The sequence below is a fragment of the Hyla sarda genome, chromosome 7 (genome assembly GCF_029499605.1).
Source record: "Hyla sarda isolate aHylSar1 chromosome 7, aHylSar1.hap1, whole genome shotgun sequence".
Classification (NCBI taxonomy): Eukaryota; Metazoa; Chordata; class Amphibia; order Anura; family Hylidae; genus Hyla; species Hyla sarda.
Window position 1 is genome coordinate 166201806 of NC_079195.1, and position 19392 is coordinate 166221197.

Consider the following 19392-nt stretch of genomic DNA (forward strand, 5'->3'; position numbering starts at 1 on the left):
CTGCTACATTATTTTATGTGTGTATTTTCACTGCTATACTTATCCATCACTAAGGCCAGCTGATTGGCCAAAACGCATCAGATTTTTATCCTGTCTGCACTGATGTCCTGTAAATTTAAGGATCATTAAAGAGAAGCCTTTTACCTGATTTGATGCTGGAAACATTTGTTCTTTTTAAAAGCATTGGAAGGTGGATTGGCTCGCCCCGATCCATGTACCAAATCAGGTTCAGCTCAAAAGGGGGCTGGTTGCACCTTTCAACTAAGGGTGTATTTTGTTGCCTACTACCAAGTTCTGTACACAGCTTTTTAACCTTCAAATATAAAAAGTTTCAAAATGTCTTTTCATATATTTAGACTATTGAGGAATCCATCTTAAATAAAACATGTCTTCTGTATAGATGCACCCATCGTGTTTAACAAAATATATTTTATTATTAATACATTGACAGCAATGAAATAGAGCTGCACTCCACCATAGTGCAACAAAGGAATTGTCTGTTATTTATTCTTTACAGAGTCTAGTTAAATAGCATGCGAAAATGACTTCAATTTTCAATTTGCCATAGACTATTTCAAATTTGCTCAGTCATAAAAAGGTGCAATGTTCTTCTGTTTGGTTTGTGGCAAGTCCAGTCTTTTAATATCTCTTTAGTCCAAAGTCACTCTTCCCAAATCTCCTTTGCGGAAAGCTCTAATAAAGTCATAAGCAGCAGCTGAGTAATTTGGTACTGTAATATTCACATTCCCTGAAAAGAAACAACAGCACACACAACATATTAAGGGAACATTAAAATTATTTTATTTAAAAATCCAAAATAATCCATACATTTTACATGCTAATTTTGTAGAACCAGGAAAACAGCTGCAAGATAGCAGAGACACGGAAGTAACATTTAAACAGGTTGTGTCTTGTTTTCAGTAACACGTCACATCCCCTCCCATAGACATGAATAGAGGGGGCATAGCGTGACGTCATGTCTCCAGTCCCAGAAACACAGAGACTGAGATTGGAGCAGCAGCCCGGCACGGAGATCGCGGGGGGTCACAGCGGCAAGCACTCCGCGATCAGACATCTTATCCCCTATCCTTCAGATAGGGGATAACATGTCTATGACCGATCGCGGTGATGCACTGTATTAACCCTTCAGACGCGGCGATCAAAGCTGACCGCCGCGTCTGAAGCGAAAGTGACAATAACCCGGCTGCTCAGTCGGGCTGTTCGGGACCGCCGCGGTGAAATCGCGACGTCCTGAACAGCTTACAGGACACCGGGAGGGACCTTACCTGCCTCCTAGGTGTCTGCTCTGTGCCGGGATCCCCTGCATGGCCGGCGCTCTCCGTCGTCATCATGTTGTCGCGCACGCCGTCCTGTCATCCCATAGGAGCAGCGTGCGTAGCGGCGTGATGGCGGCGACTGAGAGCGAGGATACCGGGCAGCAGAGAAGTTCCGGAGAGACGGGGACACCCCGGGGACGCGGCGACAGCGATGGAGGGAGACATCCAGGGCAGCGGTGCCGGGTCCCGAGTGGTGGGGACACGCGAGTATTCCCTCCTATGCCAGTGGTCTTCAACATGCGGACCTCCAGATGTTTCAAAACTACAACTCCTAGCATGCCTGGACAGCATGCATTGAAATTCAATGTATAAAATTTATTTATTAAAATGTAAATGATAATTTTTTTCAATAAAGAAATATTGAAGAAGAAAATGCTGGTTTTCCCCCCAACTTTTACATTTTTACAAGGGGTTATAGGAGAAAATGCCCCCCAAAATTTGTAAACCCCATCTCTTCTGAGTATGGAAATACCCCATGTACATGTACCCTGTGTACAGTACTGGGCACCAGTGTACAAGAAAGATATAGTGGAGCTAGAGGGGGTTCAAAGACGGGCAACCAGAGTAATACGGGGAATGGGAGGACTACAGTACCCAGAAAGATTATCAGAATTAGGGTTATTTCGTTTAGAAAAAAGGCAGCTTAGGGGAGACCTAATAACCATGTATAAATATATCAGGGGACAGTACAGAGATATCTCTCATGATCTATTTATACCCAGGACTGTATCTATAACAAGGGGGCATCCTCTACGTTTAGAGGAAAGAAGGTTCCTACACCAGCACAGATGGGGGTTCTTTACTGTAAGAGCAGTGAGACTGTGGAATACTCTCCCGGAGGAGGTGGTCATGGTGAACTCTGTAAAAGAGTTCAAAAGGGGTCTGGATGCATTCTTGGAGAAAAATAACATCACCGGTTATGTATACTAGATTTATAGGGACAGAACGTTGATCCAGGGATTTATTCTGATTCCATATTTGGAGTCAGGAAGGAATTTTTACCTCTAGTATGAGGGTTTTTTGATTTCCTCTGGATCAACTCAGTAGGGACTCTAGGTTGAACTTTATGGACTCTGGTCTTTTTTCAACCTTCTGAACTATGTTACTATGACATTTAAGCTGTCCTGCAGGCTCAGGGAGCATCAGTGTCAGCGTGAACTATCCGTCGACATTTAAATGAAATGAAACGCTGTGGCAGGAGACCCAGGAGGACCCCACTGCTGACACAGACATAAAAAGCGAGACTACATTTTGCCAAAATTTGAGTAAGCGAAAATCCTTCTGGGAAAACGTCTTGATGAGACCAAGATAGAGCTTTTTGGTAAAGCGCATCATTCTACTGTTTAACAAAAACGGAATGAGGCCTACAAAGAAAAGAACACAGTACCTACAGTGAAATATGGGGTAGGTTCAATTATGTTTTGGGGTTATTTTGCTGCCTCTAGCACTGGGTGCCTTGAATGTGTGCAGGGCATCATGAAATCTGATTACCAACGGATTTTGGGTCGCACTGTACAGCCCAGTGTCAGAAAGCTGGGTTTGCGTCCGAGATCTTGGGTATTCTAGCAGGACAATGACCCCAAACATACGTCAAAAAGCACCCAGAAATGGATGGCAACAAAGCGCTGGCGAGTTCTGAAGTGGCAGCAATGAGTCCAGATCTAAATTCTATTGAACACCTGTGGAGAGATCTTAAAATTGCTGTTGGGAAAAGGCGCCCTTCCAATAAGAGAGACATGGAGCAGTTTGCAAAGGAAGAGTGGTCCAACATTCCAGCTGAGAGGTGTAAGAAGCTTATTGATGGTTATAGGAAGCGACTGATTTCAGTTATTTTTTCCAAAGAGTGTGCAACCAAATATTAAGTTAAATGGGCACTGTCACCAACTTTATTTTTTGATATGTTGTAGTACTTATGTACTACAACATATCTCGAATATACTTTATTTATTTATTTTCATTAAAATGGTTTAATTTACATTTAAAAACCGGCCACTAGGGGTCACCCTCCTAGTGGCCGGCTGCAGCCTGGCGTGACGTAACGCCTGAAAAAGGACCGATTTTGGCCTGGCAATCAGTCCTTTTTCAGTTAGGCTGCACTTGCTCCCTTGCCTGCCAATCAGACAGGCAGGAGCAAGCGCATTGGCTCCCCGGCCACTGGCTGGGAGGCCACTCCTCATGCACGTCAAAGCTGCTGTCCCTGCACGCCCGCTATTGGACTCTGCAGTAACTAAGTAATGAGGGAACAGGGTATGCAGGAGGGGGGGTTTGTGATGGAGGGAATGGGGTATGTGGGGGGGGGGGGTTGTGATGGAGGGAGGGGGGTATGGCGCGGGGGGGGGCGGGGGGATTTGACGGAGGGAACGGGCAAGCGCCGTAGCGCCGCTTGTAACTAACATAGTTTATCTACACAGGGTGCCTCCAGCTGTTTCAATACTACAACTCCCAGCATGCCCTGACAGCCAATAGATGTTAGGGCAAGCTGGGAGTTGTAGTGGTGAAACAGCTGGAGGCACCCTGTGTAGATGAACTAAGGGCAGAAGTCCCCCCCAGCAGGCATCAGTGACGTGGTGCCTGCTGGGGAAGTCTGCATAGTAGTGAGCACACTACCAGGCAGAAAAAAAGTTATTTTTAATATAGTAAAAATTTAAATTAAAAGTAGGGAGGGGGTTAGGGATAGATGTGCAATAGGCAGGGACAGAAAAAAAAAAAAAAAATAGATGGTGGGAGCTACCCTTTAAGCCCATTTTTGTAGTTTGGTGTGACATTATGTTCAATTTGATTTTTTTCCTTTTTTTTGTTTAGTTCCAATACACACAAAGGGAATAAACATGTGTATAGCAAAATGTGTTACTGCAATCCTTTTCTGTGAGAAATACTTTATTTTCTTGAAAAATTTCAGGGGTACCAACATTTATGGCCATGATTGTATGTATAAGCTTCTTTTAATTTGATTTCCAAGCTTGAGCACAGGGGTTAAAAAAATTAATAAATAATATGATTTTCACCAGATAACCTCTTTAATGACAAACCAATTTCTTTTATTTATTTTTTTTTTGCTGTATCTCAAGAGCCATTTTTGTTCCCCATCAGTGTAGACATATAAGGGATTATTATTATTATTTTTTTATAGGAGCAGCTTTATTTTTTAATTTATAGAAAAGAATAAATGTATCAGCATGACATCACGACGCTCCCCCAAGCCCTGGAATGGAAGATACCAAAGAACATAGTTGGAGCATCGGAGCATGGAACGGGACCAGGTAATGGTTGTCATCATTGTCACCTGCACTACCTGTGGGGAGAAAAGCACTCTGTGTCTATATACGCGAGTGTCCCATAGACTTACATTACGAGACTTTCAGTTAGGGGGCCTCTGTTAGGGGGCCTCTGTTAGGGGGAAAACACAGCCCCCTGGACTCAATGGAGAGATGATCTGGACTCCCAGTAATCAAATGAACGCCAGGATGGGAAGTAGGAAGTCTTATGGAAAAAGCCTGTATACACACTGCGCTCATCAGCAAGGCAATCACAGTAATAAACCTTCAATATACTCACACTGAACAATCACTGCATTAGGAACACCTATTTAATAAAGTGATGGTGCACCTTTTTGGGCAATTGCAGCAGGCAGACATCAGGAAATAGATTCCACAAGGTGGAAAACATCCTCCGTACTCAACTTACCCCAAGGTTGCTGCTTTTTCGAAGCAGTGGGAGCAGATCTCATCGTCTGTTCAAGCACATCCCAAATATGTTCAATTAGATTACATTATGGGGCCAAGACAGTGTGGAGAATTCATCATCATGTTCCTCCAACAACTCCCTAGTGATCCAAGCCCAATGACAACATGCTAAAAGATGGCACAGTGGTAGGGAAAGACCTTCTGAAGATTTGGGTGCAGAAATTCAGTTAAAAGGTCTCTATAGCGTTTAGCATTCAAAGATTGTGGTATGATGACCAAAGGTCCTAGGGCATGCCGGGAAAGAGCTCCCCAGACCATGACACTGCCACCACCACCCTGGGATCTCAATGAAGCCCTTGTGGTAACAGCCAACAAGTGCGGCTGCTTCAAAGTTAACACCACCGGTGACATCTAATACTGAGCTAATTATGACATGCCATTCGTAGTCACAAAATGTCAGACTCCAGCTGTTCCTAATGCAATGATCGTTATATATATATATATGTTATTAAAAACTATTCAGTATTCATGTTTGACAAATTTTCTGATAAACTTATAATTCAGAAAATGTATAAGAATTTTGTGATCTTATTTATTAAATTCTAATCTAAACTGAAATCTAATCGATCCTACCATACATTAAGTTGCATTCTGAATACTTACCAACACCAGTTAAGGCCTTCACTCTCTGTGTCTTTCCTAGCTTAAGGGCAATCTTTTTCAGCAGGGTCTCTATATCTGAGCAGGATTCTTCGATTTCATATTGTTCCACATATCTTAAAAAGAAATGCACATTCACATATATATCATCAGCAATCACAAGCTTTCCATTGCTATACCTTAGCACTAAATTAAACTTTGGACTAACAATGGGCCAATGTGTAGGAAAGCATAGTCTACTGTGCTTTCACCTGCAATTAGAAAGAAATATATATGCCTTGTGCCAGTGGAGACCTACTAAGACAGTATGCATAAAAACCAGGGGGGAGATTTATCAAGGGATTTAGAGCTTTTTTTGCTTACAAAAGTCACACAAAAAGTTGCATGTGCGCCTAAGCAGAAGAGCTTACTAAAGTTTCAGTCTTCACTTTGCAGTGGTCAGTGGTCGCACAAAAAGTCGCAACCTCCTCCAAATGTAAGAAAGTCTGGAGCTGGCTTACAAAACTTGCTTTGGAGAGCGGATTTCATATTTCCCGCTGGGAGCCGAGATCATGGCTCCTGCGGGAAATATGAAATCACATCTGTACAAAGGAGCCCAAGCACCTGCTCATCTCATATCTCCCCTCCCACTGCCCCCCCCCTATAAATCACATATCTCCCCCGTTATCTTAACCCGCCGCGGCCGCTCATCTTTCCCCCCCCCTTCGCCGCTCATCTCACCCCCCCTGCCGCTCATCTCTCCTCCCCCCCCCCGCCGCCGCTCATTTCCTCTCCGCCGCTCTTCTCCCCATCTCCCCCCCCCCACCTCCTTTCTTCCCCCGCTCATTTCGCACCCACACTACCTGTTGCAAGACTACAACTCCCAGCATGCCCTTACAGTGAGGACATGCTGGGAGTTGTAGCTGCAACTCTCGGGCAGGTGGTTGATGCGAGGCAGTGGAGCCGGCTCCCAGAAATAAGAAACGACACTGTAATTTAATATTTCCTGGGCGGTGCTGTGATTGGCTGGTTGGTCTCGGCCAATCACGGCATCGCCCGAGAGACATGAAATCACAGTGTAGTTTCTTTTTTCTGGGAGCTGGCTCCGCTGCCCTGGCCCCGCATCTCATCTCATCATCCCCCTCCCCCCGTAACCCTAACCCGCCGCCGCTCTTCTCCCCCCAGACCGCCGCTCATCTCCCCCCAGCCGCCGCTCATCTCTCCCAGCCGCCGCTCATCTCTCCCAGCCGCCGCTCATCTCTCCCAGCCGCCGCTCATCTCTCCCAGCCGCCGCTCATCTCCTCCCCGCGGCGGCTGGGGGGAGATGAGTGGCAAGGAAATGAATGGCGGCGGGGGAGAAATGAGCGGGCTCCCAGAAATATGAAACTACACTGTTCTTTCATATTTCCAAGGCGGTGCTGTGATTGGCCAAGACCAACCAGCCAATCACAGCACCACCTGGGAAATATGAAATTACAGTGTAGTTTCATATTTTTGGGAGCCGGCATGTATCAATCACCCGCCCAAGAGTTGCAACTACAACTCCCAGCATGTCCTCACTGTAAGGGCATGCTGGGAGTTGTAGTCTTGCAACAGCTAGTGGGCTGGTGGTAGATGCGGCTGGCATTTTACCACCAGGGTGCCTCCAGCTGTTTCTAAACTAAAACTCCCATAATGGGAGTTGTAATTTAGCAACAGCTGAAGTCTCGCTGTTCCTAAACTACAATTCCTATCATGGGAGTTGTAGTTTCGGAACAACAAGACTCCAGATGTTGCTAAACTGGAGGTTCACTGTTGCTAAATTAAACCACCCATCATTCTCAGACAGCCAAAGGCTGTCTGGAAATTATGGGGGTTGTAGTTCAGCAACAGCTGGAGGCTCCCTATTTGGAAACACTGCTTTATGGGCGTTCTCCCCAGGGGAGAGCCCTTTAAATGTACTAACATTTTTGTGTTTTTTTCCTTCTCATTTCAGATCCGTTTATGCAGTGGACTACTTTGGATTCGGAGGACTACCCACGTTTTCTTTTTATTTATTTTTAAATAATAATAAAATGGTTAACAAGGGCTTGTGGGGGAGTGTTTTTTGGAATAAATATTTTATAAACGTGTTGTGCTTTTTAATTTTTTTTTATTTATTTACTCTACAGGCTTAGTAGTGGAAGCTGTCTTATAGACGGAATCCATTACTAAGCCGGGGCTTAGCATTAGCCTCAAAAACAGCTGACGCTAACCTCCAATTATTACTCCGGTACCCACCAACACAGGGGTTCCGGGAAGAGCCAGTACCAACAGGCCTGGACCGTCAAATATGGCACTCCTAGGTGGTAACAGGCTGGCGTTTTTTAGGCTGGGGAGGGTCAGTAACAACGGTCCTCGCCCACCCTGATAATGTCAGGCTGTTGCTGTTTGGTTGGTATCTGGCTGAGAATAAAAATACAGGGAACTCTATGCATTTTTTTTAATTTTTTTTTTTATATTGAATTATTTAGGAAAAAAAAACGTGTGTGGTTCCCCGTATTTTTATTCTCAGCCAGATACCAACCAAACAGCAACAGCCTGACGTTACCAGGGTGGGCGAGGACCATTGTTACTGGCCCTCCCCAGCCTAAATAACACCAGCCTGTTACAGTCTAGGCTTAGTAATGGATTCCGTCTATAAGACAGCTTCCACTACTAAGCCTGAAAAGTAAGGAAAAAAAAAAAAAAAAAAAAAAAACACATTTTAAAAAACTTTTATTTAAAAAAATCACTCCCCTCACAAGCCCTTGTTAACCATTTTATTAATATTAAACAAAAAAAAAAAAAAAAAGCTGGACACCGTACTCCACGAAATCTAAAGTAGTCCATAGTATATACGAATTTAAAAGGAGATGAAAGATTGGTACATTGGGGGGGGGGGGGGGGGGGTGGTAAATTAAATGTAATAAACATTACATACATATACATTAATATATATATATATATATATATATATATATATATATATATATATATATATATCTATATCTATATCTATATCTATCTCCATACACACACACATATATATATATATATATATCAGACTTTTTTACAGCTGCGACTAGAGGTGTGGTAACAAAGTGTTGTTCTGAAGTAATTTATTGATTTTTGCTTATGTGTGCTAAAAAAAAAAATGGTATTTAAAAGTGATTTATTGGTTTTTGCTTATGTAAGCCAAATTTATCAACCCCCTGTGATAGTTTAATAAATGTGTCATACATAAGCAAAACCAAAAGAAAGAAAAAAAATGCCTACAGAACTCGCTTACCAAAGCAACGATAATAAATCTCCCCGCAGGATCTTGCCTCACTCAAATGGAGAATGTTAACATTGCTTACACCAAAAAATGACATTAAAAAGTCACAATTTATGGTGCAAAGCTTTCAACTTTTATGCTAAACCAAAATGGGGCCTGTGCAACAAAAAAAATTGATGACAGAAAAGTGGAATGTAAGCCTTAATAAATCCTCCCAAGTATGTACATAGCCTAAAGGTGCCCAGACACAGACTATAGCTGGTCAAACCAGCCGCCTTTGGTGGGTTGGGGCTTCTGTCTATAATGTATGAGTGGCCTCCCAACTCTCCACTGACAGATTGTGTTTGATTTTTACCACCTGACCCTATTGTTCTGGGAGACATAAGCCAGTGCCAGAGGTGCCTGGTTGCCAGTTTCCCCTATGCATTGAGAATACATAAAGGAGAGGCTGCTCTGCTTTTCCGTTACATCATTTGCATGGAATTCAGGGAATATTTACGTATTCAGTTTATGTAAAGTGAAACAAGTTTAACTCCTGTTCCATGTTCCGTAATTTACTAATGGCCTATGACTCTCCACACACTGTTATAATGCTCTCTGCAAAGGAGAAATCTTACCCCTTCAACCACTAGAGGACATAGGGCATACAGGTACACCCTAACGTCTAAAGTGGCTTTGAAGAAAGCTTCTGCTTCAGAGCAGTGAGTGTCGGCTAAGATCAGTAGCAAGACACTTACTGTTTTTGCCGGGCAGCTGCGATCCTGCCGCTGCCCAGAATTTAGCCCTTTAGAAGCTCTCATCAATGCTGATCACAGAGTCTAAAGTGAATGTAAAGATCTGGGGTAGCTCAGAGGAGCTTGCCAAACCTCCTCAACGTGATCGCGGGGGTTTGGTAAGGTAAAATGGTGGAGGAAGGTCCCCTTACCAGCCTTCTGCTGCTGACTCACTGATGTAGCCTGGCATAGCCAGGCTATATCAGTGGATCACTGATCTGACTGTGTAATGCTATGCCATAGCGAATGCAATATAATGATTGGATATAAAATTCTTCATGGAGTCTTAAAAAGTGTAAAATAAAAAAAGTCTCTAAATTGTCTAAAACCTGTTCCCCTAATAAAAATAAAATTTATAATAAAAATATATTTTTATTTTCCCCATTTCACAAAAAAAAGATTTTTTTACATATTTGGTATTGCCGTGTGTAAATGTTTAACCTACTAAAATATGTTTATGATCCGCATGGTAAATGGCGTAAATGTAAAAAAAAAAATGTAACAAACACCAAAAATACAGATTTTTTTTATTGCATTATATATTGGTACCGATAAAAACTACAGATCATGGCGCAAAAGATTAGCCATCATACATCCCTGTATACGGAAAAATAAAAAAGTTCTAGTTGTCGGAAAACAATTTTATGCATACCAATTTTGTTAAAGTTTGCAATTTAAAAAAATAAAAGTAGTACAATAATAGAAAAACTCTATAAATCGGGTATTGTTTTAATCGCATTGATCAACAAAATAAGGATAATGGTTAATTTTTCCTTAAAGTAAAAACCAAAACCTCCCAAAAGAGCCAAAATTGCAGTTTTCTTATACATTTCCCCCACAAATAATATTTTGTTTTTGCGGTACATTTTATGTTACAATGAAACATGTGATTACAAAGTACAAATGGTCGCGCAAAAAACAAGCCCTCATATGGGTCTGTAGGTGAAAAAATAAGAGTTATGGACATTAAAAGGAGAGGAGGAGAAAACGAAAAGGAGTCGTTAAATGTGCTGAGTCCTTAAAGGGGTACGCCGCCACTAGACATCTTTTCCCCTATCCAAAGGCTGCGGCATCCCAGACATCTGATGCATGGAGTGAACTTCGCTCCATGCCGCATGACTGGTGATGCGGGGGCAGAGGCTCATGACGTCACGGTCACGCCCCGCTCGTGACATCACAGCCATGCCCTGCTCGTGATGTCACGACCACACCACCTCAATGCAAGTCTATGGGAGGGGCATCAGACATCTTTTTCCCTATCCTTTGGATAGGGGATAAGATGTCTAGGGTTGGAGTACCCCCTTAAGGGGTTGAATTTTGTAGAAACACAGCGTCATACACAACATATACAGGAGCTGCAGTGTTTGACTAATGCGTTACAAAATAAAGCAGGTATTTTTCACAATATGCTAATGAAAAGCCTGACTGCAAACAAAATAAAGCTAATAACTGAGTACATTTCAGAAGGCCATATAAGATGGAAGACATGTACCTATACTGGTGAACTGCCAAGTATGTAACTAGACTGCAGCGTGCACCACATTCCTTGGCATTAAGCTTAGTCCATTATTTATATGATTGGGCAGGAAAAGTGGTACTCTGGACAGAAAAAAATCACATTACCATGTTTACCTGTGCTGGTGATGTTGATTAAGAGTATAAAGGAGATAATCTGCTATTATATCTTCACCCACCAAATGATCAAGAATTGTCCCTGCAATAAAATTGAATTGGGAAAATATGAGAAATTATTACTGTTGTATATACCTACCTATTATTCACCTCACATAAAGGGGAAGGGGTCAACCAACTGAAAAAGTAACTATATAATACAGCAGTGTAGAGCACCACAAAAACTACACACAGTAAGTGGAGCAGGGGATTTTGACAAAAGTAGACAGGAGCACTCTGCACTATATACAAAGCCATTTGGTTAACAAGGAATCAATGCCCTGCACCACAATACGCCAGTGCAAGGTCATACAGTGCTAGCTTACCGCTTTCTGCTTAGGGAACGTGTGGCAGAATCTTGTGCACCTTCTCCTTTTGGTCACAAAACCCTGCGACAGTAAGCAGACACTACACAGGACCACTGAGAATACTTGTTAAGTGTATATTTTACTCCTAATGTTTAGGGTTTTCTGTTTTTACTAGGGGGTATAGGGTCGATTCTATTATAAACTACATTCCATTACTAAATCAAGAGCTTACTTTTAGCCAATAAAATGGCTAACGTTAAACACCTATTTACTACCCCAGTATTCACTGCCACCAGGTGTACCAGGAAGAGCTGGGTACCATAAAGCTGAGCTGGCCACAGGCTGATGGTAGTAGAGTGGGAAGGGACAAAATCTATGGCTGATACTTGATTTGCATCTGGATGGTAATGAAAAAGCAGGAGGATCCAACTTTTTTTTTATTTTTTTTATTTTTTATTAATAATGATTAAAAACCAGCCAGGTACAAACCAAGCAGCAGTGTAGTATTATCAGGAAAACCTGTGGCATTAAGCAGGATATAGTAAGTTGGCACTGTATAACACGGATGGTTTACTGTGGTGCAGGACATAGAACCTACATAGAGCACCCAGCCCATGGAATCTACTAACAATTGTTGTGTAGGTGAAACAGGGGCTACTACTGTCCCTGATCCTCTTTCCATGGCATTTGACCCCATATGCGTAGGGTGCCAAAAAAACAAAAAAATATAAAACCTTATTTCTTATTCTGAATATATGAATGCTTTCATGAGAAAAGTGGTGTAAAAAAGTTGCAAAGTTTTGCACAATGCTAAAATTTTTTTGCAAAACACAGAAAAAGTTGTGAATAAGGGTTTGCTCTAAAGTGTGCAGATATATTTCCCCAAAATCTACAACCCCTTAAGGACACAGCCCATTTTGGCCTTAAGGACACAGCCAATTTTATTTTAGCGGTTTGTTTTTTTTCTCCTCGCTTTATAAAAATCATAACTCTTTCATATTTCCATCCACAGACCCATGTGAGGGCTTGTTTTTTGCATGACCAACTTTACTTTGTAATGATACCACTCATTTTACCATAATATATACAACAAACCCAAAAAATTTATGTGTGTGAGGAAATTGAAAAGAAAACTGAAATTTTGGAGGGTGTTTTGACGCTGTACACTTTACAGTAATAATTACATGTTTTCTTTATTCTGTGGGTCGATACCCATAATTACATACTTTTCTTTTTCAAAATCAAATTTTTTTCACAAAATTAGTATGTTTAAAATTCCCCTATTTTGACCACCTATAATTAATAAGTTTTTTCTGCCGTTATCTGTAGTTTACGTTTACGCTGTTCACCGTACGGGATCAGTTACATTATATTTTGATATTTTGGACATTTCCGCAGGTGGTGATACCAAATATGTTTATTTTATTTTACACTTTTTGAAGATAAAGTGGGAACAAGGGGCAATTTAAATTTTTATTGGGGCAGGGGATTTTTCTAATTTTTTAAAAACTTTTTTTACTGCTGGATAGCAGACCAGAGAAGAAGCCGGGAGGCATACAGAGGCAGATGAGGGGACCTCAGTCAGCCATCTTGGATGATCAGATCCCCACGACAATGCCGCAGGCGATCTGATCATCCATTTAAAGTGCTGCATTGCCGCAGATGCCGTGATCTGTATTGATCTCGGCATCTGAGGGGTTAATGACAGACATCAGCGCAATTGTTGATGTCCGCCATTACCAGCGGGTCCCTGGCTGCTGATAGCAGCCAGGACCTGTTGTGCATGATGCGAGCACCGTTTCGGTGCTCGCGTCATGTATAGGACATAATACACTTCCTGGTGCACTAAGTACCAGCGGACCAGAACGTGCATTTACGCCCCGTGTCCTTAAGGGGTTAAAAGTGCAAAATACATGCTCTGTAAAGTAAAAAAAAATCCAAAGCATAGCTATCCGTTTAATGGGACTGTAAGGTATAGTTGTAATGCTTTACCACATAGTGCTAGCTTCATTCCTGTCTCAACAGTCTCAATGCGAGGTGAAAGGACGCCTGGTGTGTCAAAAAGATAGATGAGGGGATTTTCTGAAATCTGGAAGATAAAAGTTCTATTTAAATAGTTAAACAACACCTATATACCTATTATATATATAATTTTTTTAAGCCTAAAACATGCAATCTTCTGATTGCATACACTGATCAGTGTTATGCCATTGCAAAGCACTGGTCAGTGTAACTGGCGATCTTCTGCTGTACCCTCCTGCGCAGGCATAGAGCAGTAGATCGCTGACCGGACAACAGAGAGGAAGATGAGGATCCTCCCGTCGTCCGGTAAGCTGATTGAGAAATCGCAATTTTGTCGAGATAGCCCCGATCAGCTCTGCTGAGCTGCCGTGATTCTTTTACTTTCGTTTTATATGCCGCAATCAACTTTCATTGCAGCGTCTAAAGGGTTAATGCCGGGCATTAACCGTGGGTCCTAGCTGCCCGTAGCAACAGGGACCCACCGGTGAGAACGGTTTAAACCTGTTATACCGGACCAGGGCGTACAGGTACGCCCCGAGTCCTTAAGGATAGGGGATGCAGGGCGTATGCATACGTTCTGCGTCCCCAAGAGGTTAAGCTTAATTTACATATTAACAATAAAGCTTATATCTTGACACTGAAAAGCACTATGGAGATAAAAATAAATAAAGATACAACCAGAATCTTTATGGAAAGCCCTATGAAACCATGTGCTTATTTACATCTCTATTTTCCTACTAACAGATCTGCTTTAACATATCTTAGACTAAAACCTGAGGTACTCAAGTATTGATTATCATTACATTTTACAATTGTAAATATTGTAGTTGTATTGGAAACTAAAGGTTTCCTAACACAAATAACATATTAGAAATACTTTATCTTCTATCTGCACTCAGAGCCCCAGAATGGAGATATTTACCAGCTCACGTGGTGTACATACATTGTAAAAGTGACTGAAGCTAAAAAGAAAACTCACTTGTATTCTACAAAGCACTGAGCGAGTGATTCCAGGCTCTCCCCCAACTCGAGAGGCTTTTCCTAGGAAAAGAAAATGTTTAACGCATACAGTACAACTAGATTTAGCTAAACAAACATAGCAGATCTACCTTTCTTTAGATGCATTCTGCGAAGAGCATTTATCAGGGAAGATTTTCCCACGTTAGGGATTCCAGTCACCATAATGGATATTTCTGGACTCTGTATTGGGTAAGCATAAGAAACATTTTAGACTTGTATATTTAACAACGAGTCAAAGAATACAGTAACGGAATAGTTGTACACCATTAGCAACAATACAGCACTGGAATAATTATGGCTATAGACGATAAGAAAACAAATAGTTAAAGCGTTGCAGTCATTAAAGGAGATATCCAGTGCTGAAAAACTTCTCCTATCCTAAGTATAGGATAAGTATAAGTTTCAGATCGCAAGAGGTCCGACCGCTGGGGCCCCCCCAGCAATCTCCTGTACGGGGCCCCGGCAGCCCGCAGGAAGGGGGCGTGCTGACCACTGCACGAAGCGGCGGCTGACACGCCCCCTTTATACAACTCTATGGCAGAGCCGGAGCGCTGCCTTCGGCAATCTCCGGGTCTGCCATTGCGATGTATTGAGGGGGTGTGTCAGCCGGCGCTTCGTGCAGTGGTCGACATCCGCTATCTGGCCAGCGAACCGGGGCCCCGTACAGGAAATCACGGGGGGCCACAGCGGTCGGAAAAGCTACCAGCAACACAACCCCCCCCCCCCCCCCGCGATCTGAGACTTATCCCCCATCCTTAGGATAGGGGATATGTTTTTCAGCACTGGATTAACCCTTTAATAACTTTTGACATGTTGATCATACATGTCAAATTTTATTCCCAGCACCAGCTCTGATTTCTAATACCGGCTGCGCTTGTGAATTATTGGTTGGGGAAGCAGGCGGCATTGTGCTCCACTTCTCGGCCCTCCAAGAGATCCATACATTTCGCTGCATATACTTCTATGCAGACAAAATGGATGGATATCATGGCTGGCTAGTAAGCGAAGCGCAATGCAGCCTGCTTCTCCTGGCTAATAACTCCCGATTGCAGAAGGTGTCAGGAGTAAGACCTGTTGTGATCAACAACTTTTGACTTGCCTGATCGATCGATAATTTATAAAGTTGAAAAAGAGAAAAGTATATTTTAATTTATTTGTTTTTTTACTTAACTTTTTTGGCCCATTTTCTGTATGCAAGTATAATGCACTACAGTGTATTATACAGTGTATTATGCCTGTCAGTAGCATCTAAAGAGTTTATAAGAGCATAAGCTGGTGTCATCCTCAGGATATATGTGGAATGCTCAACTGCAGGAAATACCTGTTTGATTTCTACTTGCCACCAAAGTGTCATTATTTCAAAGTTTATAAAGTTGAAAAAAGCCAAGCGTTCTTTAAAGGGGTACTCCGGTGCTTAGACATCTTATCCCCTTATATAGTTACATAGTTACATAGTTAGTATGGTTGAAAAAAGACATACGTCCATCAAGTCCAACCAGGGGATTGAAGGGAAGGATGTAAGGGGATAAGGGAAAGGGATGTAGTTTTATAATTCTGCATAAGCTTTAATGTTATTTTGTTCCAGGAATGTATCTAACCCTGTTTTAAAGCTGTTAATTGTTCCTGCTGTGACCAGTTCCTGAGGTAGACCGTTCCATAAATTCACAGTCCTCACGGTAAAGAAGGCGTACCGCCCCTTTAGACTAAACCTTTTCTTCTCCAGACGGAGGGAGTGCCCCCTCGTCCTTTGGGGGGGTTTAACCTGGAACAGTTTTTCTCCATATTTTTTGTATGGGCCATTAATATACTTATATACGTTTATCATATCCCCCCTTAAACGTCTCTTCTCAAGACTAAACAATTGTAACTCCTTTAATCGCTCCTCATAGCTAAGATGTTCCATGCCCCATATTAGTTTAGTCGCGCGTCTCTGCACCCTTTCCAACTCTGCAGTGTCCCTTTTATGAACAGGCGACCAAAACTGAACAGCATATTCCAGGTGAGGCCGTACCAATGCTTTATAAAGGGGGAGTATTATGTCCCTGTCCCTTGAGTCCATGCCTCTTTTGATACATGACAATATCCTGCTGGCTTTGGAAGCAGCAGCTTCAAAGGATAGGGGATGAGATGTCTGATCGCGTGAGTCCCGCCACTAGGGACCCCCGGGATCTTGCACGCGGCACCCCGTTTGTAATCAGTCCCCGGAGCGTGTTCACTCCGGGACTGATTACCAGCGACCACAGGGCGGGCAGCGTTTGATGTCACGACCCCGCCCCCGTGCGACATCACGCTTCTCCCCTCAATGCAAGCCTACAGGAGGGGCGTGATAGTTAGTTTTACCCAATGTAATGTATTACCCAATGTAAGAAGTTTTACCCAATCAGGGATGTGGAAATTCTATCGCCCGACGCCCGGGACAAGTAGTTTTGGGCGCCGGGCAGGTGAATTGTTTATAGATTTAGCCCTGTATCGGGCTAGCAGGGACAGACCGACTTCCCCCTTATTTTTCTTTAATGCCGATGTGAGGCGCAGGAGCTGATGGAAGTCTACACCTCACACCAGCACTCAGAGTGTATGGAGGGGGCGGCAGCCCCCAGCTGACCGCAGAGTCCCCTTATCTCCCCTCCCGGAGGATGGACGGAGCTCAGAAGACACAGCAGGGTGAGAGAAAGGATGTAGACAGCTCCGTACACAGCTCCATCCCCCGCACACAGCTCTATCCCTCCCCCTCCCCTGATCTGTCTCCACAGGACCTAATCCACCACGGGGAGGTTGCTTGTTTGCACGGGGAAAACACAGAGCAGGGGGGATGAGGGGGGAGGACGAAAATCTCACCTCACACCGGCCGGGACTACAGCTCTGATGTCCACTCATGGCCGGCTCAGGTGAGGAGGCCGAGAATACAGGCGGCGGCAGGAAGGGTGGTTGTATATGTAGGGTGTGAGTGTATGTGTGATTTGTGTATGTAATGTATGATGGGGGGGCAGCGGCAGGTGTATGTATGATGTGTGCATATGTATGGTGTATATCAGTGTTTCCCAACCAGGGTGCCTCCAGCTGTTGCAAAACTACAACTCCCAGCATGCCCTGGGCATGCTGGGAGTTGTAGTTTTGCAACAGCTGGAGGCACCCTGGTTGGGAAACACTGGTGGATATGTATGGTGTGAGTGTATGTGTGATGTGTGTATGATGTCTGTCTGTGTGATGTGTATGTAATGTATGATGTGTGTATGATGGCTAAGTGTGATGTGTATGTAATGTATGATGTCTAAGTGTGATGTGTGTGTGTATGTGATGTATGATGTGGGGTGGGCAGCGGCGGGTGTATGTATGATGTGTGCATATGTATGGTGTGAGTGTATGTGTGTATGATGTCTATGTGTGATGTGTATGTAATGTGTGTGTGATGTGTGTATGATGTGTATGTAATGTGTGTGTGATGTGTGTATGATGTCTGTCTGTGTGTGATGTGTATGTAATGTATAATGTGTGTATGATGTCTAAGTGTGATGTGTGTATGTATGTAATGTATGATGTGGGGGGGGCAGCGGTGGGTGTATGTATGATGTGTGCATATGTATGGTGTGAGTGTATGTGTGTATGATGTATGTGTGATGTGTGTATGTAATGTGTGATGTGTGTGTGTATGTATGATATGGGGGCAGTGGCTGGTGCATGTATGATATGTGTATGCATGAATGTTTTGTATAGGAGCGGACTGTCACGTCGGGCATTAGGTCAGTTGTACCATCTAATTTTATTTATTTTTAGTGGCACCCGCACTAAATCACACCACCAGAATCCCGCACCCTTCATACTCACCCGCCAACCAAGAGCCCCACGGATGCACACAAACACGCCCGAACCAAAACTACAACTCCCAGCATGTTGCACCATAACTTAAAACTGTAGAACTATAAAGTGTAACATGCTGGGAGTTGTAGTTTTGGTTCCGGTCAGCTGCAGAGCCATAGGCTGCATCAGGGCATGCTGGGTGTTGTAGTTACTAACTGCAATTCCCAGTATTCCCTGACAGACTATGGCTCTGCAGCTGACACGAACCAAAACTACAACTCCCAGCATGTTACACAATAACCTTAACTGTACTATACAGTGCAACATGCTGCAACACCAACAAAACCATAGGCTGTATCAGGGCATGCTGGGAGTTGTAGTTATCTAGTAACTAAATGCAACTGCCAGCATTTTCTGACACAAAATGCAGCACATAAACTGGAGAAGCAGAACCCCCCCCCAGTAACACATAAGTCCCTATTGAGACTTAAAAAAAAGTGATTAAAATATTTTAAAAAGTGCGGATACATGTGAATAAGCCCCTTACTAATAAAAGTTTCCAATTTTCTTTAAATAAAAATAATGTACAAAAATAAACATAAGTGGTATCGCTGCATGTGGAAATGTCCAGACTATTAAAATATAATGTTAATTAAACCGTACGGTGAACGGTGTAAATGTAAAAAATTGTCCAGAATTGTTCATTTTTGGTCACTTCATATGAGAAATTTTTTATGGTGATCAAAAAGTTACATCTTTTCTGGGCTTACCTCGGGTGTAAAAGGATCTACAAGTCTCCCGCCGCTAATATCCTGGCATGCTGCGATCACCTATTAAACCATTAGATCACAGCTGTCAGCAGTGTCT

The 19392-nt window shown here is 42.9% G+C and overlaps 1 protein-coding gene across 3 annotated transcripts in view; it reads right to left on the reverse strand.

Annotated features, from left to right (window-relative positions):
- Window positions 1–409: 409 nt before the first annotated feature.
- MTG1 (mitochondrial ribosome associated GTPase 1) overlaps window positions 410–19392 on the reverse strand; it is a 31053-nt gene continuing 12070 nt past the window's right edge. For all 3 annotated transcript variants that reach the window (XM_056531224.1, XM_056531225.1, XM_056531223.1), the window contains 6 exons: window positions 14820–14910; window positions 14690–14751; window positions 13681–13777; window positions 11342–11423; window positions 5684–5796; window positions 410–748 (listed from right to left, as the gene is read on the reverse strand). In XM_056531224.1, coding sequence (XP_056387199.1) covers window positions 651–748; window positions 5684–5796; window positions 11342–11423; window positions 13681–13777; window positions 14690–14751; window positions 14820–14910 — 543 coding nt within the window. In that variant the 3' untranslated portion in view covers window positions 410–650. The remainder of the gene's footprint in view (window positions 749–5683; window positions 5797–11341; window positions 11424–13680; window positions 13778–14689; window positions 14752–14819; window positions 14911–19392) is intronic.